The sequence below is a fragment of the Rhineura floridana genome, chromosome 9 (genome assembly GCF_030035675.1).
Source record: "Rhineura floridana isolate rRhiFlo1 chromosome 9, rRhiFlo1.hap2, whole genome shotgun sequence".
Lineage (NCBI taxonomy): Eukaryota > Metazoa > Chordata > Lepidosauria > Squamata > Rhineuridae > Rhineura > Rhineura floridana.
Genome location: NC_084488.1, coordinates 105,235,559 through 105,260,715, shown reverse-complemented (window position 1 = coordinate 105,260,715; position 25,157 = coordinate 105,235,559). Strand labels below are relative to the sequence as shown.

At 42.3% G+C, this 25,157-nt stretch overlaps 1 protein-coding gene across 7 annotated transcripts in view; it reads right to left on the bottom strand.

The window, feature by feature from the left end:
• FAM13A (family with sequence similarity 13 member A) overlaps positions 1 to 25,157 on the bottom strand; it is a 189,171-nt gene that overhangs the window by 85,073 nt on the left and 78,941 nt on the right. The window contains exon 1 of one of the 7 annotated variants that reach the window (XM_061583037.1): positions 3,691 to 4,069. The exons of the other annotated variants lie outside the window; for them this stretch is intronic. Coding sequence (XP_061439021.1) covers positions 3,691 to 3,719 — 29 coding nt within the window. The 5' untranslated portion in view covers positions 3,720 to 4,069. Of the gene's footprint in view, positions 1 to 3,690; positions 4,070 to 25,157 lie in introns of those variants that run through there. 7 annotated transcript variants of the gene reach the window in all.

Below are 25,157 nucleotides of genomic sequence, written 5' to 3'. Positions count from 1 at the left end.
CCAGAAGTTTCATAAATAAATGACTTTATTTTTCCTGCTCAAAACCATATTTCTATTATTTGAGTAAGTTTCTTACAATTCGTACAAGAGCAACCAGCTAAGCAATTTAAGGGGAAATGCTAAAGCTCAGTGGGAGAGCACATACTTTGGATGCAAAATGTTCCCGGTTCAATCGCTGGCATCTCCAAACAAGGCTGAGAAAGGCTCTGGTCTGCTTCCTATGAGCAGCTGTGTGTGCACGCGCGCATGCGTACATACTCCATGCAATTGGAACACTTTGTTGTGCAGGTGTCCTGACTGTGTGATGCCACTATGGGTGAGCAGCTGGTTGTGTGTAGGGGCTCTTTTACAGACACCAGAGGGTGTGCCTAGCAAAGGGACACAGTGTCCAGTCAAGAAGTGTGGTCTAGCTCCTGCTTCAAACTGGTTGGGTTCTACATGCGAATAGCAAGTGAATAGGACGAGGGTGGGCAAACTTAGGCCCAGGGGCCAAATGTGGCCCCCCAGGCCTCTCTATCTGGCCCTCAGAACCCTCCCCAGCCCATACCACTCATTGGCTCCACTTCACACCCTGAATGTTTTTGTCTGGCTGGAATGTATCCTTGAACGCTGATAATGCCTCTTCCTTGTCCGGACACAGAAGAGTGTGTATCACTATCCCACTGTATCTTACTATCCTTCAGTTTCCAAATCTGAGCTAGTAATGCATCCCTGGAGGTGTGGGGGAGACTACATCGTGACCGCGAAGGGTCTAAGCAGGCAAAAGCTGCACCCTGACACACTGAAACAATGGATGCAATATACTCCACGCAACCCATTCTGCACCTACTGAAGCCTCCATAGAGTATTGGGCAGTACAGAGGAAGCTGCCTTATACCTGAAACTGGCCATTGGTCCATCTAGCTCAGTACTAAGACCTGAAGAGCTGCTGCCGAACAGGGATCTTTTCCAGCCCTTCCTGGAGATTAAACCCGCAAAGCATGTACTCTACATATTGAGCTATGGCCCTTCCCCTAATTTTGCATTATTTAAGAACAGGCCTCACCGTTTAATAATGCTGTTTACTGTTAATAATAATAATATTACACTTCTACTTTTAAGAGCAGACACGGTAGTCTTTTGGCGTCATAAAAGGGATTGCTTATGTTTATAGCCCCCAGGATTTGGCACTGGCCCATGCATGTGGTTCAGTGCATGACTAACTGAATGATTAGTCCAGGCTGGTAAAAGCAAGAATGGCATCTTCTGGGAATGGGGAAAAATTGGGAGAGTAGAGATCAGACTCTTATGAGCTTTTAATCTCATGGCCTACAGCACTTCACTTGTTTCCTTGCCTCTGTCCTAAGAACAGATAGAGGAGAAACTGCTTCTGAGAGGGTAAACCTGCGTCTGGACTGTACCACTTCAGACTGCATGATTTAATGCTCCTCCGCACAAAGAAATGCCAACACATAAAAAGGTTAGCATGTCAAGGAAAAGGCAAGGATAGAAACCTTTTATCTGAAAACTAGTTTAGTATGGAAAGGGAATTGGGGGTATGGAGGAGCATTCAGTAATGTGAGTTTCCACCTGTGGTCTCAAGTAGTAGAGTCCTGATATGTGCTCGCTACTTGTGAAAAGGTCTAAGCCCAGTGAGAAAAATATATATGTCTAGAACAAGTTCGGAACAACTTTGTAACCCACCAATCCCCAGCTCAGTTCAAATATGGTAGCTGCTGAAATTTAGTTGCAAAACTAAATTTATAAGAAAAAAAGGTTATATTTGAGAACAAAACAGCAAACTATGCTTCTCTAACACACCCCATTTGTAGGCCAGGTTCTAAGCTAAATAATTCATTGACAAAATTATGGTGCGTAATCAAGATCTTTCAGTCCACAAATGCTGTCTTCATAGATAACACATTTCCAGTGGAGTGTTCCAGTGGAGAGATAGTTAACTGCTGCATTGCTCAGGATTCCCACGAGATCAAATACAGGAAGCAGCAAGCAATTCCTAGAATCAAAGATGAAGCTCTGCTGACAGCATGATAGCACACAGCAAAGTTGGTCTGTCTGACAATTTCCCTATTAATCCAAAGTTTACTCAAATCATCATTAAGGAAAGATGTTTGGACAGAAAGTTTTAATGCTTGATATTCTAAGTGAAACAAAGAATTCCTATAGGTCCACAAAAGATATCTAAGCAACAGCATTAATTTCACAATTGGGTTCCATTTATTTTCTAGATTAAATCAGCACGGTAGATTAAATCACCACAATTCATAAGGCACAGACACAAACACTTTTTATAGCAAGCCATTAAGTGGACTCAGAAACTATTACAAGCCTGTAAACTTTTAAAAAGACCTTTCCCTCTTGGGAATCTATTTTTTAAAAGCCCAGTTTCAAAATAGTTTTATTGCATTCTATTTTGACATAACCATACACCCTCTGTCACTCACTCTCTTTCTCTCTCACACACACACACACAGAGGCAAAGAAGCTGTTGGCCTGTGCTAAATCATCAAAAGCCACTCTTTATCCCTGAGGCAACTCTGAATGAGACACTTGCTGTGAAAATTCTGCAGACATTTCAAAGAGCAAGGCAGCATTCCTAGCCCTCGCTCTCCTTTCACTGTAATATTTCATCACAATAAACGAAGCTTTAACCCTGGATATATCTACTGCATGTGCAGTTTCTCTCTACTAAATGGCACAAGTTTAGAATCTCCGGTTCTTCCTGATTGGTTCAGTAGAGAATACAACTTGTCTCTTTTCTGGACTGGTTCATGTGAAAATGCACATAGTTGGATCCTCAGGATTTAAGCATAAAGATGTTAACAGGCAGGTTTTTACAGAATGTATCCAAGCAATTATTAGACTGCAATCTTATGCCCACTTATATGGGAGTAAGCCCCATCGGAGTAAACATGCATAGGGAGTTGAGATATTACTTCTGCTTTAGAGCAGGGTTTCTCAAACTTCTGAGTTCATTGACCCCTTGATGAGCTTATGAAGTAATTGACCCCGAAATTCCTAGGAATGTAAATGAAATAATGTCAAGAAATATCAACATATAATAATTATTTATTAATCATCAATTACCATTACCAGGAATCATACAATGTAAAAAATGTTTTATTAAATACACAGGTTCCTCATTGGCAAGGGAGGTGCACTCTCTACATACCCATGCCCTTTATTTCTGAGGCTCATAGACCCTAATTAAACATTTCACACTATATCTTGTAATGTTCATTACAATCTTATATGCACTTAATCTGGTAGTAAGTAAATGAGACTCGGGACTGGTTTCTGAGTAGACATGCCTAAGGAACCGCATGCTTAAAAATCATGGATGTAGAGCAATATATAACTATAAGATAAATTATCTTTGGAGAAAATAAAACATATATAGCTGGGGTATATCTGCAGCCTGTTATCACACACACAGAGGGTCTAATTATTTTGCAAGATTAAACAGATTAAATTATATTCAAAGATGCAGTCCTTTCACTTTATTGAAAATGTACCCCAAAAAGATCAGGAGGAAAACTGTTAAGCAGATAGCCATAGTAGATATATAGATTAATAGAAAATCTGAGCACTATTCTTGTTCAGATACCTCAGTTTTAAAGTTAATTACAAATAAATAAATAAAAAGCAAAAAAGGGGGGAAGGGGGCCACGTACATACAACGAAAAAGTTTACCTTTGCAGAGACATGATTTCACAAGCCATTCCTGAAAGTTCACTCTGAACTGGAAAATGCCTGTTCCAGGATTTGATCTCTTTTTCTTCTCTGCAGTGCACCGTCTTCTCCGGCTAGCCCAACACAAATCTTTTTTTTTTTAAAAAAATCCCTGCCCACAGAGAGCAGCGGTGAAGCCTCCAAACCCTGCAAGCTAGCTTTTCCTTCCCGCCTGATCAGGCTTCACTGCTCAAAGGCTGCTAGTTACACACGTAGACGAACCCTCTCACACTCTCTCTCCCTTTGCGAGCTTACTTCACCGTCTGCGAAGGAACAAGGGAAATGCTTCAAGGTTCCAGCCCGCTTGAGGTTTCCCCTTTTTTGTGTCTGGGCAAAAATAAATAAATAATAACAAAACACGCCCCCTTCCTCCAAGCACACACCCGCCAGCTCCCTTTGACCTTTTGTTCCCAAGGAAGCAGCTGAAGCATCCAGCCAATCAGAAATGGCAACAAGTGACAACCAGTTCAGTCTCTCGCTTACACCCCCCCCCCGGCTCGTCGCTATCCCGGGTAACTTGAAACTTTCCCCAACAATTCCGCCCCGCCTGACAGTCAACTCGGGGAGAGAAGCCAATGGGCTGCGGCGCTTGAACCAATGTTCTTCCATAAGCCCGGCATTGGCATTGAAACGGTGGGGGGTGCGGAGAGAAAGGAGGGCGGGGGATCTAGGCAGCCTTACCATAAAAAAGAGGGGTGGGGAGGGGAGAGGAAACCCAAACCATGATGGGGGGGTAACAAAGCAATGATAACCGGTTTCTCCCGGAAAAAGCATCCTACGTGCTCAGCCCCTGCCTGCCCCTGCCAGTGATTAGATTTCACGTGCTATGCAGGGCTTTGCTGCAAACCTCTCTTGACATCACGTTAAGCACGTCGCTCTCACTTATTGATCGGAAGGGTGGTGGTAGGCGGGTTTAAAAGGGGAAAAGCAAAGCAGACCATCTTTCAGGAACGCAAACACACATAGCCCCCCCCCCATACCCCTCTCCTTATGTGTTTGAAAATAACAAGCAGAGTCTTGCAGTGCCTTCAAGGGCGGCAAAAGTTATGACGGCAAAAGAGGGTCGTGGACCGCAGTCCACTTCATCAGAGGCTTGGAGTGTTACCGAGTTACAAGTACGTTATGTATGTGCGCGCGCGTGGTGGGTAGATGATTTTAAACAGAGGTCCTGGAAATGAAATGCACACAGGTACTGGCAGTGATAATTGCCTTATGAACAGCGGCCATTCACAAAAACATACGCTGTAATAAATTTAATAGGGCAGCTCTAGGCTGTGGCCATTCCACGGTGGGATTCAATCACATAAGGGCAAATTCAGGTAGCACAATTTCAGTTGATTTGGTGCTCCTGTACCACAAACCCACTTCCTAGCAAAACAGACTTTTTGCAATAAAGAAAGCAATGGGGAAACGCACAGGAAAGTGTGTTAACTTTTGCTTGATGTAATGTTATATAATCTCCCCACAAGCAAATCAAAATTAATGCTCAACAACTAGCCAAAGTTGTTTAATCTCCCTGCAAACTTTGTGCAAATAAATAAGGACGAATGCTTAACAAACAGGTCTGGAAGCAACCTTAGTCTTTATTATTGTTATTATTATTTTATTAATGTGCTTTTTAAATTTCATTTATGATTTGTATCCTATGAAGCATCATAAGGACATTTCACAATACAATAAAACATATGAAACATTTGGATATATAAACACAGATCTGAATTAACAGGCTCTTTGCTGTTTTTGCTGCAACAGACTAACACAGCTGCTTCTGGAAATGATGTATTAAAGGATTTTATACACAGATTTTATACACCAAGGTAATTGGCACTGGCTGCCAATTAGGTACCAGCCTAAGTTCAAGGTGCTGGTTTTTGGTATATAAAGCCCTGTACAGCATGGGACCAGGATTCCTGAAATATTGTCTCACCCAGATGATCCATACCCAGTTGAACGCTGTGGTCTGCAAGTGAGGGCCTCCTGCAGATACCATCTTATCAGGGGGTCCATTCAGCACAAATATAGGAATTGGGCCTTAAGTGTTGCAGCACCTACCCTTTGGAATTCTCTCCTGTTAAATATTAGACAGGTGCTGTCTGTGTTGTCTTTTTGGTGCCTACCAAAGACTTCCCTCTTCCAACAAGCCTTTTCAGTAGAGATCTTTCCCAATCTGTACTGGAATTGTTTTCAGACATTTTATTTTATTGGTTGTGTTTTTGCTGCCCTGGGCTCCTTTGGAAGGAACGGTGGGATATGAATTCAAATAAAATAGCAACTAATATCCTCTCAGTCTCCATGCATTAAAAATGCATTCTTAAACTGTAATCCTGTAAACATTTGCATGCAGCCAGGTTGCAAAAGGTGTGTGCAGTGCCAGTTTCTTACCAGTCAATGATTCCCCTTTGTAACTTGTAAGTTACACGTTGTAAGTCAGATTCACACACTGCAATAAGCCATTCAAATATTTGTTTGTTTTGTATTATTACAATATTTTCCTGTAGAGCAATCCTAACCCCCAGAGGACCTTTGCTATGTTCATGTAACGCAGGCATAGATGCACTGCTGGAGTAAGGCTCTCAAAAGGGGTCTTCTGCAGATGGGTCAGAGAAGAGGTGACTTTGGATCTACTGGTAAGAAAGTTTGACCTCTTGTCTCCAGCTTTAGCCAGAGCTGGAAGGGTTTTGGAAGCAGTTGTTCATCTGTCACTTCACCCCCACCCCTCCCCACTTAGGACTGCACTCTTTTGTCATTATTTAAAGAGAAACTTAGTAAGGTTTTTTTAAAAAAAAAATCTAAAAAATCTGATTTAATTTTTTTAAAATCAAATCTATCTGTATTTTAAAATCTGATTTTTATCTACCTTGTATGTATATGTCTATGAAATACAGAAAAGCTTTCTTTAGACATTTCTTTAAGTAATTTGTTTCAGGATTAGCTTGGGACAAGCGCCTGTCTTGTCAAACCGCATAGTGATGTAACTCAGTAGACATTTCTGCGTTTTCCCAGATTCTTGGCAGTTCCTACGTTTTCACAGCCTATCCAGATATGCTTCCCAGATTTAAAGATTTGCCTGTAATATGATGTAAACCAGCCCTCCCCAACCTAATGCTCTCCAAATGTTTTGGGCAACTCCCATCATCCCTAGCCAGCATGGTGGGGATGATGGGAGTTGTAGTTCAAAACATCTGGAGAGCACCAGGTTGGTGAAGGCTGGCCTGGATATATATATATACACACACACCTAGAAAGGGCCCCCAATCAAGAGAGTCACACTACCAATCAACAATTGAAGGGGTGGGATAGAAGGGAGCTTCCCATAGGCTTTTGGTTGGCCACTGTGAGAACAAGATACTGAGTAGATGGGCTAGTAGCCTGATCCAGCAGGCTCTTCTTGTAAGTATGAACAGTTGAGTGGCACAGTCACAGCTGACAACATTAATAATCTGTTGGAAGATACATGTATGATGCAGAATGTTCACCTGTGCATTGCTGGCTGCAGGAGACATCTCCCATTAGACATCCTTTGGGTCAGATAAAATTTAAAGGGATTGTGAAAAATAATGAGTTGCATTCCACATTAGTCTTACTCAGAGTAGACTCACTTAAATTGGTAGATTACCTTCTAAACTAGTACATGGGATCTTTTTCCTATTCTCTTATATCTTATTTCCTACAAGTTGTAAGAAATCAATCTTGTAGTACGGCAGCACCTACAATGTAACCCACTGACATAAGTTAGTCATGTCCATTAACTTCAGTGGGTTTACTCTGAGTAGGACTAGTGTTGAATACCGCCCAATAATTCTTCCTCACTCTTTTCTGAATGGAGAACTCTATGAAACTACAAAGCTTGTACCATTTAAAAACTATTGGTTCTGGTTGGTCTCTGGAAAGATACAAACCTGTGATGTCTATGCTAGGAAACTTAATTAATTAATTAAATAGCTATATACTTCTTGATTGTAATAAAACCTCAAAGTGGTTTACAAAAAAACCCCACAACATTTTAAAATTATCAATAAAAAACAGTTAAAATGTATTTAAGAAACATTCAAAAACAAATTAAAATGAACAATAAAACAGATTTAAACACATGTAACTTCTACATGTCTGGGTAGGCCTGCCTAAACAAAAATGTTTTAAGCAGGCGCCAGAAGGAGTACAGTGAAGGCACCTGTCTGATATCAATAGGCAGGCAGTTCCAAAGTGCAGGAGCTGCCACATAACAAGACAGATTTCTCACAACGTATATGAGGTGCAAAGAGGAAAAACATCCTACGTACTAGTTTCAGAGGTAATGTAGCCAGTACCTTTTCTAAACCACTGTTCTTCAACCTTGGGTTCCCAGATGTTGTCGGACTACAACTCCTGTTAACCCCAGCCAGCTTAGCCAATGGCCAAGGATGATGGGAGTTGTAGTCCAACAACATCTGGAGACCCAAGGTTGAAGAACAGTATTCTATATGCTTTTAGAGTGGTTGTGTAAAGAGAAGCCATATGAATTAAGCAGAGTCTGCTCTTTTTGAGAAGCAAAGGTTCTGACAAATACGGGATGCAGAAGCTTAAAATTTGTTCCTCTTGAGCTTGCCCTGCAGGGAAGGAAAACACTCCATTCAGAACATAAACAATGAGCTACCATGCAGCTGTGGCCACAGCAGGACAGCATGTAAACTGGAAGTGCATAAACAGATGCTGACAAACGGTGAAGTGTCTCAGTTTTAATGTGCTGCTAAGCTGTTTGTTTAAGAATTCTAACTATTAGCAGGCTAGCTGAGGAGTAGATCTCGATGTAAGAACGCTTTGACTACAATATTACACAGTGTGGTGGAATGAAAAGGTTCTTCTGAGGGGGGAAGAACAAGTAAGAACCTAAGAGGAGACCTGCTGGATCTGATGAAAGGCCTACCTAGTCCAGCATTCTGTTTCCACAGTGGCCATCCAGATGCCTACGGGAAGCCCCCAAGCAGGGCATGAACGCAACTGCACTCTCCTGCTCATGGTCCTCAGAAAGTAGTATTCAGAGGCACATACTGCCGCACAAAGTGGACAAAGAACATATCAAGTTACCGGTTCTGGATGGGGTTGCGCTCCCGCTGAAGGACCAGGTCCATAGCCTAAGGGTACTCCTAGGTTCATCTTTGTCACTAGAGGCCCAAATATCCTCTGTGGCTGCGAGTGCCTTTTACCAGCTTTGTCTGGTTCATCAGCTGCAGCCGTTCCTGGATAGGGATAGCCTGACCTCTGTAGTCCATGCATTGGTAACCTCGAGGCTGGATTACTGCAATGCGCTTCTACAGGGGGCTGTCCTTAGCCTTGGTTTGGAAGCTCCAGTTGGTGCAAAATGCAGCCGCCGGGTTGCTGATGGGAGCACATGGCCAACAACATTTGACACCACTCTTAAAACATCCACACTGGCTGCCCAGCCACTACTGAGCCAAGCTCAAGGTCCTTGTATTTACAACCCCCTGAACAACTTAGGTCCAGGGTATCTTAGGGATTGCCTGAACCCTTATATCCCAGCTTGATCATTTGCAGGAGTGACCTTGGTCTTCCCCCAAGTTGGTGAGGCCTTACCCTCCAAAAATTTGAAAAGCCATCCAAGTTGACAGCCACCATGACATCTTGTGGTAGCGAATTCGAGTTTAACTATGTGCTGTGTGAAATAGTACCCCTTTTTGTCTGTCCTGCATATTCCAGGGTTCACCTTTGGATGACCCCCCAGGTTCTAGCATTATGAGCGAGGGAGAAAAACTTTCCTCCATATGCGTACTCTTGCTACAGAATATGTGTATGTTAAATCTTGAAGAATGGCAGCTCCTTCCCCCACTACGTTCTACTACTAAATACTGTGGTGTTTGGATGGCTCCTGACAAGTATTTACCCCCATCTGAACCACGCAAAGCCTCTAAAATGGATCTGAATGCTGCACATCTGCAGGACATCCGCAGCACAACCCTCGATTACCATGCAGATGTCAGCACATTTTGGCCTCTGTGCAGAACTTGATCAGGTCACTTTCTGCACTCCCCACATAGATCCATGGGAGGCTGGAAGTGGAAGCCCAAGCTTGTAGACGTTTTTAAGGTGATGAAATTGCACAGGGGTGCCTGGAAGGAACAAATACAGTGCCTTGCAAAAGTAATCAGACCCCTGAGCAATGCTCTCATATTACTGAATTACAAATGGTACATTGTAATTTTGTTCTGTATGGTATTTTCTTTTGAAACACTGAAACTCAAAATCAATTACAGTAAGGTGACATTGGTTTTATGTTGGGAAATGTTTGAAAGAAACATAAAAAACAGAAACCTGTTGCTTGTATAAGTATTCAACCCCTGTGCTGTGGAAGCTCCCAGTTTACACAGATGAAAGAAATTGACCTATTGAGGACACAATGACCTTACCATTGGCCTCCACCTGTGAACCATTCAAGTTGCTGTCACATTGTCAGGATAAAAACCCCACGGTTGAAGGTCAGGCTGTGGATCTGAAGGAAAATGGACCAAAGAGCATTCTACAGAAGTGAGAGATAATGTAATGCAAATGCATAGATTAGGAAAACGGTACAAAAGAATATCCAAGTGTTTGGATACCTCAGTGAGCAAAGTTGGATCAATAATCTGGAAGCTGCATCACGCCACCCAGGCACTGCCAAGAAAAGGCTGTCCCTCAAAACTCAGCGCTCGAACAAGGAGACTTGTGAGAGAAGCCACAGAGAGGCCAACAATCACTTTGAAGGAGCTACACAGGTCAGTGGCTGGGAGTAATGGTGCACCAGTCAACCATATCAAGAGCTTTGCATAACACTGGCCTGTATGGGAAGGTGGCAAGAAAGAAGCTGTTACTCAAAAAGTACCATCTAAAAACATGTCTGGAGTTTGCCAGAAAGCATGAGAGTGCCCCAGCTGTGATGTGGGAAAACTATAGAACTTTCCGGCCAAAACTCAAAGTGCCATGTGTGGTGCAAATCTAACACTGCCCATGCCTCAAGACACACCATCACCAACAGTGAAGTATGGTGGTGGCAGCAGCATGCTGTGGGGATGCTTCTCATCAGCAGGGACTGGGCATCTTGTTAAAATCGAAGGAAGAATGGATGGAGCAAAATACAGGGAAATACTGCAAGAGAACCTGCTTTGAAAAACTGAAGCTTGGGAGGAAATTCACTTTTCAGCAGGACAATGATCCCAGGCACAAGGCCAAAGCAACATTGGAGTGGCTCAAGAATAAAAAGGTGAATGTCCTACAGTGGCCTAGTCAAAGTCCTGATCTCAATCCCACTGAGAATCTGTGGCCCTCTTTGAAAATTACAGATCACAAGCAACATCCAACCAACCCGAACAACTTGGAGTGAATTTGCCAAGAAGAATGGGTCAAAATCTCTCTGACACTGTGTGCAAAGCTGATACATACCTACCCCAAAAGACTTAAAGCTGTTATTTCAGCAAAAGGTGACTCTACCAAATATTAATGTGTGTGGGTTGAATACTTATGCAAGCAACATGTTTAAGTTTTTTGCTTCTTCTATTTCCCAACATAAAACCAATGTCACCTTACAATAATTGATTTTGAGTTTCAGTGTTTCAAAATAAAATATCATACAGAACAAAATTACAATGTACCATTTGCAATTCAGTAATATGAGAGCATTAGTGAGGGGTCTGATTACTTTTGCAAGGCACTGAAATTCCCTCTGTTTCTGATGTCCAGGCATGGATGCTGTTGCTTATACAGCCAAAACAGCACCACATATTTAATAAACATTCAAAAACTAATTAAAACAAACAATAAGTTAAAACAGATTAAAACACTTAACTTCTACATCTCTGGATATGCTTGTCCAAACAAAAATATTTTAAGTTGGAGCTGGAAAGAGTACAGTGAAGGCACCTGTCTGATATCAACAGGCCAGGTGGGCATCTGAAGTGTCAAATTCCTAGCACTGGCAAACATCTCTCTAACACTGGGAATCTGCTCTACATGGCAATATTTTAAGATAGAGGTACTCCAAAGTTTGCAAAAATATAAAAATAAAATGAAGATCTTTTGGAAGAAAATCTAAGGGGAGAACCTCAAAATAGCCCTCCTCTGCTAATTAGCCCTTCCATGCATCTGTAACAGTAGCAGTCATTGCCCAAAATTAAATCAGGATGGAGCAATCAAGACTGAGAGAGAAAGGGGTGTATGTCCAAGAAAACTGACTAGGTTCATTAATCTAGGAAGCCTAACTATTATTATGTGCAAACATTAATTAGACAGGAAATCAGAGATACGAGATCACTTTATTATTTTTTAACCGCAATATCTAGTGAAATGTGTACTTTCTTACCAGGTGGGCATCTCCAGTGCCAAATTTCTAGCACTGGCAAACATTTATCTCTCCCAACACTGGGAATCTACTCTACGTGGCAATATTTGAAGACAGGACGGGAACATTTACTTTTCTTTGTTGCACAAGCTTCAGTGTATCTAGAGCAAGCCAGTAACCGGGTTTTGCAGAAACTAGAGTATGAAATGGAATTTTCCATTTAATCAAAACCAGGCAAGCACTGAAATTTCATCTGCAGGCTCCTCCTGATTCTTCCATCCCCTCCTAAAACAACTGGGCCTGACAGTGTTAGGATATTAAATACCATGTATTTACTTTGAAGTAAATTTATCTTCATATTTCCTGTTTTCTTTTCACTTTAGGATTAGAATCTGGAAATTCAATAACTGTACTCTCCCTTTTCTTTTTAATGCTCTTTCTGAGTTTATGAATACACAACAACCAGGTTCTGACATAAAGGTTTCCCATTTTGAGAACATGCCAAACTGAACCTCAGATTTGCACACTCCCTCTCTCATTTGCACATGGAGGGAAAGTAGTTTAAAGCTTCCTTTTGTGATTTGGAGCAAACTGAAGATTCCTGTGATGTCTGAATATGAGAATTATACAATATGTAATATGTATACATCGGTTATGTAACAAGGCAAGATCTGAAACCACAATATGAGCCTGGTTTGATCCACCAATGTAACTTGAAACTGTAGTTTGCTGCAAACCACAAAAGGAAGCTTTAAAACTGCCACCCCTTGCACAAAAGGAAGAGGAAAAGCAAGCCTGAGGCTCACCATGGCACATTCTCATCATGGGATACCGTGATTATGCTCCATTACATCGGAACTATGCCAAGATCTCTAAAGTACACTTTGTACCTCTCCCAAATTTCTAATGCTTAAAACCTGGTAATTTTGAAAACAGGAATAGCACATTGTGGCAACTTTGCAGCAAGTTTTTTTAAAAAAATTGGAGCAATACCCACTAAGGTCCTCTGATGGATGTATTATTTGTAGGGCTGTGTTGAAGCAGTTATCTTAGCTGTGTGTGAGTGAGAGGGAAATTGCTCTTCTAAGATGGCACTTGACAACTGCAGTTATTGTAAGTACTTGTCTTTAAATATATATATTTTTTAAAAAATCTGCTACCCAATCACATTCATCAAAAGTTATTTGATCTATTAATTAAACCAATTAATTGCTCTTACAGCCCAAGTTATTGTTCAGCAAAGGCATTCCCATCCATTTTTTCTCATTTTGCTTTTCATCCATAATCTGTGAACACCCCAATTCCCTATAAACCCCACCCACCCACTCCCTGCATAATCCGCAGAGTATCCTCTTCTTCCCCACCCATTACCAGACCATGTTCAGGGAATTTTTTTTTATATCTATTTTCAATTCCCTCCCACCCCACCATTTTACTAAGGACACATGCATACTGATAAAGAAGAGAACTACAACTTTCAGAAAGAAAGTAATGCTGACATGCTCATAAGGTTCAAGTTCATCATCTTTCAGGTCTGCCACCAACACTGTCTCAATTATGTAGCCGTGACTCTTCAGAAACAGGAGTTAACAAGCAGAGAAAAGAAAGTCCTAATTAGGTTACAGGCAGAAACCCAATTTATATAGCTAGAAAAAGGTCCAAAACACCCAAGCTTCACATTAGATAATGGAGTGGGACCAACATGGTGCTTTATAACACTACACCAGCTCGGAACATGACGTCCACCAGTTTAGAACAGAAGCATTTGTATATGCGGCCTTCTGCCTATAAAATCTGACCCTTATCATGTAAATCTGGGACTTGCAATCTCAATCTGTACATGAAAAAAATAGGGACGAGGATGGAGAAAATACCATAGCCTTCTTCAGGTGTTCATCACGGACACGTGAAGGCTAAAGTATGTCAAGAGAACGGAGTGTGCATGTCGGCCCCACCCCAAAGTTACATTATACATTGGCTTTGCCCTGATCTTCACGCTAGATCCAGTATGGTGTAGTGGATAGGAGTGTCGGATGATTAAGTCACAATGACTTTAGCAAAGTCCTGCATAAGCCATGATATCCAAGCACAGACTGATTCAGATGGAACTCTATTTAACATCTCTAGAGAAGCTGGAGTATCTGCCTCACCTCAGGAAGCCCCTCCATGTCTGAGTCCTCTCTGAGAGCATCCTTTCTGAATGCGCCGTCCATATTATGTAATTCTGCCTTCAGTTACTTGGAACACAGGCACTGCATACAGCTAAGCTAGCTGGAGCTCAGATTTAGGATCACAGCCAATAAATAGATGCTTGCCTATGCTCCCCTGGAATCTGTGTGTGTCCTGGGCGGAGCTGGATGAGAAGACATGCTGGTCTTGAAAAAGAAGCAGCTGGCCTTTACAAGAGATGCCACACCCAACATCAAAATGTGTTAATTCTGCCACACAGTGGCCTATCACCTTGCAACATGAGGTACTGATGCTATTTCTTGGCTTCCTTGGAGGAGGCCCAGCAACAGGTTTCTCAAAGGACTTTCCGGGAACATATCAAGTTATTAAAAACTATGTCATTCAATCTGTCAATATGGAACAGTTAGCTGGGCCCTTTTTTGCACTGTCTCACCACTCAAGGGCACTTCAGGTAACATTTGCCCACTGGCTGCCCTTTAGCTGCCGGGCAAGATCAAGGCGCTCCCTATACAGCTTGGGTCCAGGATACTTGAAAGACCGTTTTACCGCTTATATACCAAATCGGTCACAGCGCTCTGCAGGTGAGGGCCTCCTGCAGATACCATCTTATCAGGAAGTGCACTCTGCACAACACAGGCAGCAGACCTTTAGTGCTGTGGCACCGACACTTTGGAATTAATTCCCTTAAATATTAGACAGGCACCATCTCTGTTATCTTTTCAGCGCCTACTGAAGACTTTCAACAAGCCTTTTAAGTAGAGACCTTATCCAAGTTTGTATCTGTTGTGGAATTGCTTTTTAAGAGGTTTCAAAAAATTTTTAAAAAGATGTTTGTTAAAAAAAACTATTTTTAAAACGTTCTTAAGAAGTTTTGGGTTTTGAGATGTTTATTTGCCACCCTGGGCTGGGAGGAGGGGTGGGATAGAAGTTTAAACAAACAAACAAACAATTTCCTCTTGAATTGTCACATCTAGTCTTTGGGTGGAGATATAGATACTGATACTGATACAGATACACTCATGCATGTTTGTGTGAAATGCTTCTAAATATTATAGGAAAATAAAGTACAACTTTAATCCAATGTAAAAATATAAACATATCAAAATAGGTAAAATTGCAAAGAAAATACAATAAATTGATTTGTCTATTCAGGTCAAAGCCTGACCAAACTCTTGAGATGGCTAACAAATGACAACAAAATTAATCAAAGATCAGTAGTCAAAATAGGTAAAATTGCTAAAATAGTATATCAAATTGACTTGTCTATTTAGGTCAAAGCCTGAACAAAATCCTTATATGACCAATAAATCTGTTGTTGTTATGCGCCTTCAAGTCAATTATGACTTATGGCGACCCTATGAATCAGTGACCTCCAATAGTATCTGTCATGAACCACCCTGTTAAGATCTTGTAAGTTCAGGTCTGTGGCTTCCTTTATGGAATCAATCCATCTCTTGTTTGGCCTTCCTCTTTTTCTACTCCCTTCTGTTTTTCCCAGCATTATTGACTTCTCTAGTGAATCATGTCTTCTCATGATGTGTCCAAAGTATGATAACTTCAGATTCATCATTTTAGCTTCTAGTGATAGTTCTGGTTTAATTTGTTGTAACACCCAATTTATTTGTCTTTTTCACAGTTCATGGTACGCGCAAAGCTCTCCTCCAACACCACATTTCAAATGAGTTGATTTTTCTCTTATCCACTTTTTTCACTGTCCAACTTTCACATCCATACATAGAGATCAGGAATACCTGGTCTGAATGATCCTGACTTTAGTGTTCAGTGATACATCTTTGCATTTGAGGACCTCTTCTAGTTCTCTCATAGCTGCCCTTCCCAGTCCTAGCCTTCTAATTTCTTGACTATTGTCTCCATTTTGGTTAATGACTGTGCCAAGGTATTGATAATCCTTGACAAGTTCAATGTCCTTGTTGTCAACTCTAAAGTTACATAAATATTCTGTTGTCATTACTTTAGTCTTCTTGACATTCAGCTGTAGTCCTGCTTTTCTGCTTTCCTCTTGAACTTTCATCAGCATTCGTTTCAAATCATTGGTTTCTGCTAAGAGTATGATATTGTCTGCGTATCTTAAATTATTGATATTTCTCCCTCCAATTTTCACACCTCCTTCTTCTTGGTCCAATCCTGCTTTCTGTATGATATGTTCTGCGTATAGATTAAACAAATAGGGTGATAATATACACCCCTGTCTCACACCCTTTCTGATGGGGAACCAATCGGTTTCTCCATATTCTGTCCTTACAGTAGCCTCTTGTCCAGAGTATAGGTTGTGCATCAGGACAATCAGATGCTGTGGCACCCCCATTTCTTTTAAAGCATTCCATAGTTTTTCATGATCTACACAGTCAAAGGCTTTGCTGTAATCTATAAAGCACAGGGTGATTTCCTTCTGAAATTCCTTGCTCCATTCCATTATCCAACGTATGTTTGCGATATGATCTCTAGTACCTCTTCCTTTCTAAATCCAGCTTGGACGTCTGGCATTTCTTGCTCTATATATGGTAAGAACCTTTGTTGTAGAATCTTGAGCATTACTTTACTTGCATGGCCTATTAAGGCAATAGTTCGATAATTACTGCATTCCCTGGGATCCCGTCTCTTTGGAATTGGGATGTATATTGAACGTTTCCGGTCTGTGGGCCATTGTTTAGTTTTCCATATTTGTTGACAAATTTTTGTCATATTTTGGACAGATTCAGTCTCAGTAGCTTGTAGCAACTCTATGGGTATGCCATCTGTTCCTGGTGATTTGTTCCTTCCAAGTATTTGAAGAGCAGCTTTCACCTCACATTCTAAAATTTCTGTTTCTTCATCATATGGCTCCTCTGTGAATGCATCTGTCATCTTTGCATCTCTTTTATAGAGTCCTTCAGTGTATTGCTTCCATCTTCCTTTTATTTCATCTCGGTCAGTCAGCGTGTTCTCCTGTTGATTATTCAACATCCCTACTCTTGGTTTAAATTTCCCTTTCATTTCTCTAATCTTTCAGAATAGGACTCTTGTTCTACCCTTTTCGTTATCCTCTTCTATTTCTTTACAATAACTATTGTAATAGTTCTCTTTGTCCATACATACTAATTGCTGTATTGTTGCATTTATGGTTCTAACCATGTTTGCATCTCCTTTTGCTTTTGCTTTCTTTCTCTTTAACCGTTTTAAGAGATTCTTCAGTCAACCATTGAGGTCTTTCTCTCTTTTTAACTAGAGGTATTGTCTTTTTGCATTCTTCCCTGATAATGTCTCTTACTTTACTCTATAGTTCTTCTGGTTCTCTGTCAACTACGTTTAAAGCCTCAGATCTGTTCCTTATTTGATCTTTATATTCTTCTGTGATGTTTTATCACTAAATAACAATATTTAACATAGTTAAATAAGAATATTTAATAAATAACAATAAACATCATCTAATTTAGTCAAAGACCAGACATGTTACGGCCCAGTTGGTCTTTGGTGGTCAGAAGAGAATTGTTATGTACAATTTGGTCCAACAGGTTAGTTTGTCTAAATGATGTGGTGAGCTGGCCAATCATATACAGTAACCCATAACCATGAGCTTACTATGCACAAGTGGTGCAAGTTAATATAGGTAGATGTATTATTCTGATAATTGTGCCCAATCTACTACACCTTTTGGGCATATTCCAAAGCTTAGATATCTGGTTGTCAGCTCCCCAAAGTTTTGACATCTGGTTGCCAGAGAAGAGTTTCAGAGAAGGTAGCATATCCTTTCTTGCACAGAAACACACGGTAGAGTGAAGTGACTAAGACCATTCAGCCAGGAAATTTTTGGTTCAAAATTTATCTCAACCACACACTCATGGTGCAGCACCCCCCATCTGCAAAATGGGTTCTGTAACATTTACCTGCTTTACATGGCCATTGTAAGGATGATTGAGATAATCTATGGCTTGGTTCAGATGACGTGCTAAGCCACACCTTGGCTTGGCATGGCAGCAAAAAGGACCAGGGAGGAGCAAAGCAGCTGTGAGTTCCTCTCCAGGACCCCACATGCTCACATGGTCCAGCTAAGCCAAGGTTTAGTTTGGTGTGTCATGCGAACCAGGCCTATGCGAAGCACTTTATAAACCTGAAATGTGCAATAAATATTATTTTCTTGGAACTGGGAGTTGCCTGACCCTGTCTGGCTTTTGACCACAGAGAGGAAACTGCTCTGAGCAAGAAATATTACTACAGCATTTCTACACATAGAAGCGGCTGCTTTTCTAACCTGTATTTAAAAGGGTACAGAGGAGTGGATCACAGGTTTTGGAGAAGCTCCAGCTGGCCTTCCACAGCCCTCAGCGATATCTGAGGCTGCTTGGCTGTCCTATGCTGCTGCTCCTTCCAACCAGGGCCATAGCGGAGAGCCATAACTCAGTGGTACAGTACACGTTTTGCACTCAAAAGGCCCCAGCATCAATCTCCAACATCTCCATTTAAAAAGGACCAAGTAGCAGGTAATGTGAAAGACGTCACCTAAAGAACCAGAGTCCTGTTCAGACTGATGTACTCGCCAAACAATAGTGGGAGAAGTCACGCAAGCAAAGTGAGGGCAAACCAAGGTTAAGAACATAAGAAAAGTCTGCTGGATCAGACCAGTGGCCCATCTAGTCTGGTGTCCTGTTCCCATAGTGGCATGTGAAACCAATTTGCGTTCATACGTAATCCAGGGGCACTGTCAAACAGGTAACATTCCAGGGGTCAGCAACAGAGGAAATCTGATCTAAGGCAGGGTAAGTCAAATGTTTTCAGGATCAAGGAGCTAGACGACCTATGCTGTACCTTCAGGTGGATACTTCATTGTTAACCTGCAGGCGCCCCCCTCATTTTGCATTTGCATTTCCAATAAAAACAGTGCCTTGACAACTCTCAAACTCAGAGCAGTAACACTGAGCACAGGGATTTATAAAATTAAGGGTCACCAACCCTTTTGGACTTGTGGACGCATTTGCAAACCAGAGAAATTATCATGGGCCCAAGTATGCACTGCCACCACACGCACACTTGCATGCACATGCACTCTCCCTACCCCATCCCAGCAATTTGGCACAAAACAGCGTTTTCACTAAACTTCCTTGCCAGCTGCAACCTTCAGGAAGATCACCGCCCACCCTGCAACAGGCGGCTTCTTTCACACTTAATTGTAGCATTGGGGGCAGTTCAGGGTAACCCTCCCCTCCCCATGCTACAACACCACCTGTCTCCAAAATCATCCTTCCTTCGTTGTAATTAAACTTCAAAGAAGATCTTCTATTGTAGCCAAGAAAGTTGTTTTGAAGTGTAATTGCAGCATGGGAAGGGTGTGTGTTTTTTTTGACTAAGGGTGGTCACATTTGGGAAGGGAAAATTAACACCTCCAGTCCCCCCCTCTTACAATTAGGTTTGAAAAAAATCCTTCTATTGGCTACAACAGAAGTCTTATTTCAAGTGTAATTTCAGCAGGGGGGGCAAAATAGGGAGAAGAGGTCCTATGTACACTTGCAGGTGTCGCATTGGCAACCCATGCATTGGACTCTCTTCTGAGAGCTTTCAGAGATGTGCTTTATTGAGATCCAGTGGTAAGCACAGATTCCGATAAGCAGACCCTTTCCACCGCCAAGTCTCTTGCCAACCAATAAAAGGGAAAGCTCTTTTGCTTGCGGCCCTGAGGCACAGTGATGGAATTGTTCAAACTGTAGACACTGCGTGTTGCTGCCCCTGACACCTTCTTGGGTGATAGCAGGCATGCACACTGGCACACAAGGTGGCACAACCGGGCGTATTTAAGCACATGCCGGCCATACACATGTGCTGGGGTGATGTGGTCTAAGACAACAGAACTCCCATTTCGCAATCTGCACCACCATATGGTCACAGCCCATGACCCAATGCAGGCAGGCATTGCAGAGCAGGAGCTCTACCTTCCCAGCCCAGCTGCAGGGACCCTCGGTCAGTGCCCAACTGGGCTGCCTACTGGCCCCAGGCTTACAAAAGATAGCCACTTTAGTTAACAATATTTTGTTTTAGAAGGGGCAATATAAAAATTGAGAACACAGAACAATAAAAAATAAAGATGGGGCCAGGAGGACATTCAAAAAGAAGGTGTTCCACAGCTTTGGGCCAGGACAAAGAAGGCCCTGCCCACCATCATACCTCTGATAGTGGGGAAACAAGACAGCCATGCCTCAGACCGTGTAGGGCTGCATAAAGCAAAACTTAAGCTCAGAAGCAAAGGGTTAACCAATGAAAGATGGGTTAATAAAGAGTTACATGACCTAACTTGCTGGCCCAGGAAATAGCCTGGAGGCTACATTTTGACCCAACTGAGGCTTCCATGTTGTCATTAATATCCATTTCCAGATAGAAATAAAGTCATTCGTTCATTTGATTCTGCAGTAACAACCTTACTAATATAATGCACACTGAAATATACATTGGTACAAATAGTATGAATTTCATAAACGCAACTGGTTGCGACTCCCTAGAAAAGAGATTTAGAGATAAACAGAGGAAAGCACAGCGAGTGTTATGGGAATTTAAAGGCAGAAAAGGTAAAACCGATGTTCAGAAATTACAAAGAAAAGAAATTCAACAGGTGTTTAGTGTGTTTAAATGATTACTCTACAATGGCCCCATGTATATCCATACCCAGAATGACTTTATTTCCCAGGAGTAATACATCTTAAGTTTCTTTATTCTTTCAACCCCCTGTCTAACCACATCATTCATTTCTGCACTCTGCTGCTATGTATACCAAACTCCAATAAAAAGGGCTTAAAGTCAGCACTGATCAATCTGTGACACCAACTCCCACCAGCCCCAGCCAGCATGATCAATAGTTAGGGGAGACAGGAGCTGTAGTCCAACAACATCGAGGGCCTCAGGTTCCCCATCCCTGCTCTGTTAAGTCTGTAGAAACTGTGGCCCACTTGAGAAGCTACCAGTTAGTAAGTAACCATCTTGTAACCCAAACCAATTCAAATGAGGAGATGGGCTCTCTATATGCATCTGTGCCTCTGTCTCTCCCAACGCTTCAGGCTCTCGTTGCATTAGTTTTTCCAAGCTGACTCACTTCATTTTTCAGAAGTACATTTGTCTCCACCCTCCTATGCAATCAATCCCGTTCTTTATTCCATCGTGGGATGTTGGCACCTCGAAGAATGTTACATAACCAAGTTTTTGAGAAATACATTCTTCCAGGGAACAGGCTACAAAAGGCTCTTGTGATATATGTCTGGAGCATTTTTTTTCTCTTCCAACTTTTTGATTGTTGCTGTATTGAGGGGAGAGAGAGTGCATGCTGGTGATGTTTTTTCTTTCCATGAAAGATGTTTCCCGATAGTACAAAAAAGGTTCAGATTATCAAACATTTGCTAACTACCAAATCAAGGGAGGACCTTGGAAGCAAGTAGAGAGGTTGTTCAGGATCCAATATAAATAAAAGGGGCAATTGCACTAGCATTTTACCAATGGTTTATGGCTGCCACTACTTCTGTATATGCCCCTGCTGCTGTTACCCTATTGCTCCACTTAGTAAACAAGGCAGAGATGTACGTGCATTATTGTACCTCTAGGATTTAAGGTACAGCAACACACGCATATCTCCACCTTGTTTATGACGTTGCTGTAGGACTGTGGAACCAATAAATCCCTTACCGCTGGAACAAGAAGCCGTATAAGCGAGGCTAGGAAATACAGCATTGGCACAAACAAAGCGTCGCTCTGGAAACTTTCAGGCATACCCATAAGGTGACATAGTGTACTTGTGCTGGCAGATACCCATGGCAGCGTGTACTGCAATCACAAAAACTTTTGAAGTTCTCTGGCAGAATATACTGAAAGGACATAAAACCTGCTTACTTTCTCACCCTTTGCCAATGAACTCTGTTCCAGCACAGCTGCTAACTCTAGAAAGTGTGAGCAACAGATAACAGCTTTGAGGTCACACGATGATGATGATGATGATTTATTACACTTGCAAGCCACCTGTTGCACAGAGGTCTGCAAGCGACTTGCACCATATTTAAAAGCATAAACACAAATAAATGATAATGTCGACACATTCATACAAATCACATGTAGTACATTAAAAATATATATACAAAACGACCCCCCAACCGCATTCCACACACCCCGCCAGATGTTTTGGCACTGCACAAATCGCAATGATCTGGAACCTAATTTCTAAGAGTGTGTGGCATCTTAAACATTAACAAATTTATTATGGCATAAGCTTTCATGAACCAACAGTCCACTTCATCAAATGTTACCATTCTCAGTTAAGACAGACATGGTTTTGGGGAGTGGGGTGGGTTATAAGCAGTGAGGTCAGAGGGAAATGAACTGTAGAAAAGTACAGACAGTGATAATTGAATCTTTGTCTTATAAAGAATGTATAATACACCTGCTAATAGCAGTGACACTATGTGTTGCACAGAACTGGAAAATTAGACAAAACAAGCAACCATAATACAAATGTTGGGCTGCTGATTTTATAAAGAAAACTTACAGAGCAGATACACATGAGCAAAGGACTTTTAAAGAGAGACTAGATTTCTGGAAGCTTGGTTGCCACATACAGAATTTTCAGGACAAGAATAAAAGGACTGAAGTTGGAAGAATAAATATAATTATCTTAATGTTGGGATAAAAAGAACCGAGGACCTTGTGGCACCTAAAAGACTAAGGCCACATCCGCATCATACATGGAGATAGAATTTAGCCTCCCCACCCCGCTGTGGTCCTGAAGGAAATCCCTCTTCTGAAGCTACTATTAGCTTTGATACCAATTTCAATTTCTTAAGAACTTCCTTCTTGGTGGTTTGTAAAGGCCCAGGGCTAGCGGAGACTGTAGAGAGTTGCATTCCCTTGGGGGTAATCTGGCAAGAACTGCATGCCAGCAGCGGGAAGAGCCAAAGTCTGAGGCAAGAGAATCCAGAACCAAAAGTGGACATCTCACACCTTCCCTCTTCCTTCTCATCTGATGGAATGTCAGGGGAGGGGCAGATAAGTCTTGCTAGAGCTCTGAACTGATTACTTAAGAAGAAAAGAACACAAAAAGAGCCCTGTTGGATCATCTAGTCTAGCATCCTGTTTTCACAGTGGCCAACCTATGGGAAGCCCGCAAGCAGGACCTGAGCGGAAGAGCACTCGCCCCTGGTCTCCCAGCAACTGGCATTCAGAAGCATATTGCCTCCAACAGTGGAGGTAGAACATATTGATCAAGGTTAGTAGCCACTGATAGCCTTATCTTCCTTGAATCTGTTACAGCAGAACCACTGTGGCTACTTACAGAGGACTTCTTCCCCCCACTTTCCTTCATGCCATCCATTCTGGCTTCCCCCTCTGCCAAACCACCTGTTTTCCCCACTCCTTCCTTCTCTCCCTCCAGGCTCTCCTCTACAGCATGAAACTAAGCCCTCAGGCCGCAGGTTCCCTAAATTTGTAAACAGTAAAATGAAATGAACTACTCCTAATAAGTAAATATATACCTGTATATGTATCGATGGTATCTCAGAGTTCCATGACAGCCATGGAAACACAAAAAATGGAAGGCATCCAGCTCCCCCTTGTTTACACACACATACACACGCTGCTACCGCTACCGTCTTTTCCTCCCCTTTGCCTGCTCACCCAGGGCGATGGTAAGGGCCCATGGGCCAGTGAGGCAGCAATGTGGGAAATAAATCTTTGCTCAAGAAGAGTAAAAACAGGAACAACGGAAGAATAGCCCTCATTTGGAGGAAAGCAGGTAACGAGGCTGACATTAAGGGGGGGAGGGGGGAGATGTCCACTGGGACTTTGCAACTCACAGTCCTGAACCCTGTCCACAGTCCTGGACGCCTTGCAATGCTCTACCCTGGAGCCTCACACTACAGAACAATGGTGGAGGACAGAAGCAACATCACTCCAGATGGCTTGCTCCAGATACTGCAAGGGACTGCCACTAGGCGCCCCAATAGCTCCATTTCCCCATTTCCAGCTTTTCCCTGGTCCCACAAAAGTCAGAGAAGCGGCGTGAGTAGCTTCTGGTCCAGTTAATCCCCCCCCCCCAAAAAAAACTTTTTTAAAAAAGTCCTGACTGTTCTGGAGAGGGAAACACACACAGTTCAAAGCAAAATGGAATTTAAAAGTTAAGGAAATTGTCCCTGGAATGGCTTTTTTTTTTTAGTTCCTCTGAAAGGGAGAACTAAAAAAAGCCTTTCCAGGAAGAGTTTCCTTAATTTTAAATTCCATTTTGCTTTGAACTGTGTGTGTTTCCCTCTCCATAAAGATAAGGACCTTTCCAATCTATTTATTTCAAGGTGGTGGCAGCCCTGACCTGGGTGGCCAGGATGAAAACCAGATCTTATATATTCCTGTCCTGGTGTTCTTCACATAATTCTTGCATTGCATCTCTACATGACCAGGGTTAGTTCAAGGCATTTTGCTGCCTGAGGCCAACAAGATCCCACCTCCCCCCCCCAATATACAGAAGCCAATTGGACTGACAATTCAATCTTACTTCGGCACTGGTGATGGGACAGCATTGCCCACTGTACCTGAGATCAGCAGGCTAATTTAGGGGGTGCAAGGCAGCACTTTGCTGCTGCCCCCCAGGATCTGCTGCCTCGTTCCACCTCAGGGGTGAGGAACCTTTCTCACCCAAGGGCCACATTCCCATCTGGGCAACCTTCCAGGGGCCACACACCAGCAGGGCCAAGGAAAAAAGTGGGCAAAGCGATGGATGCAAACTTTACCTTTGCAGAGTAGGGCAGTTTCCACACAAGCTCAGACACCTCTCCCTATCCTCCATTCAGGCCAGCAAGAGGCAATATTAAACTCTGATAATGCCTCTTGGTTGCCCAAACATCTTCCAGCCAGGCAGAATCCACCCTAAATGATTCTGAAGCGGGTTTGACACAGGGCTGAGGAGGGCGTATCGCCTGGGAAG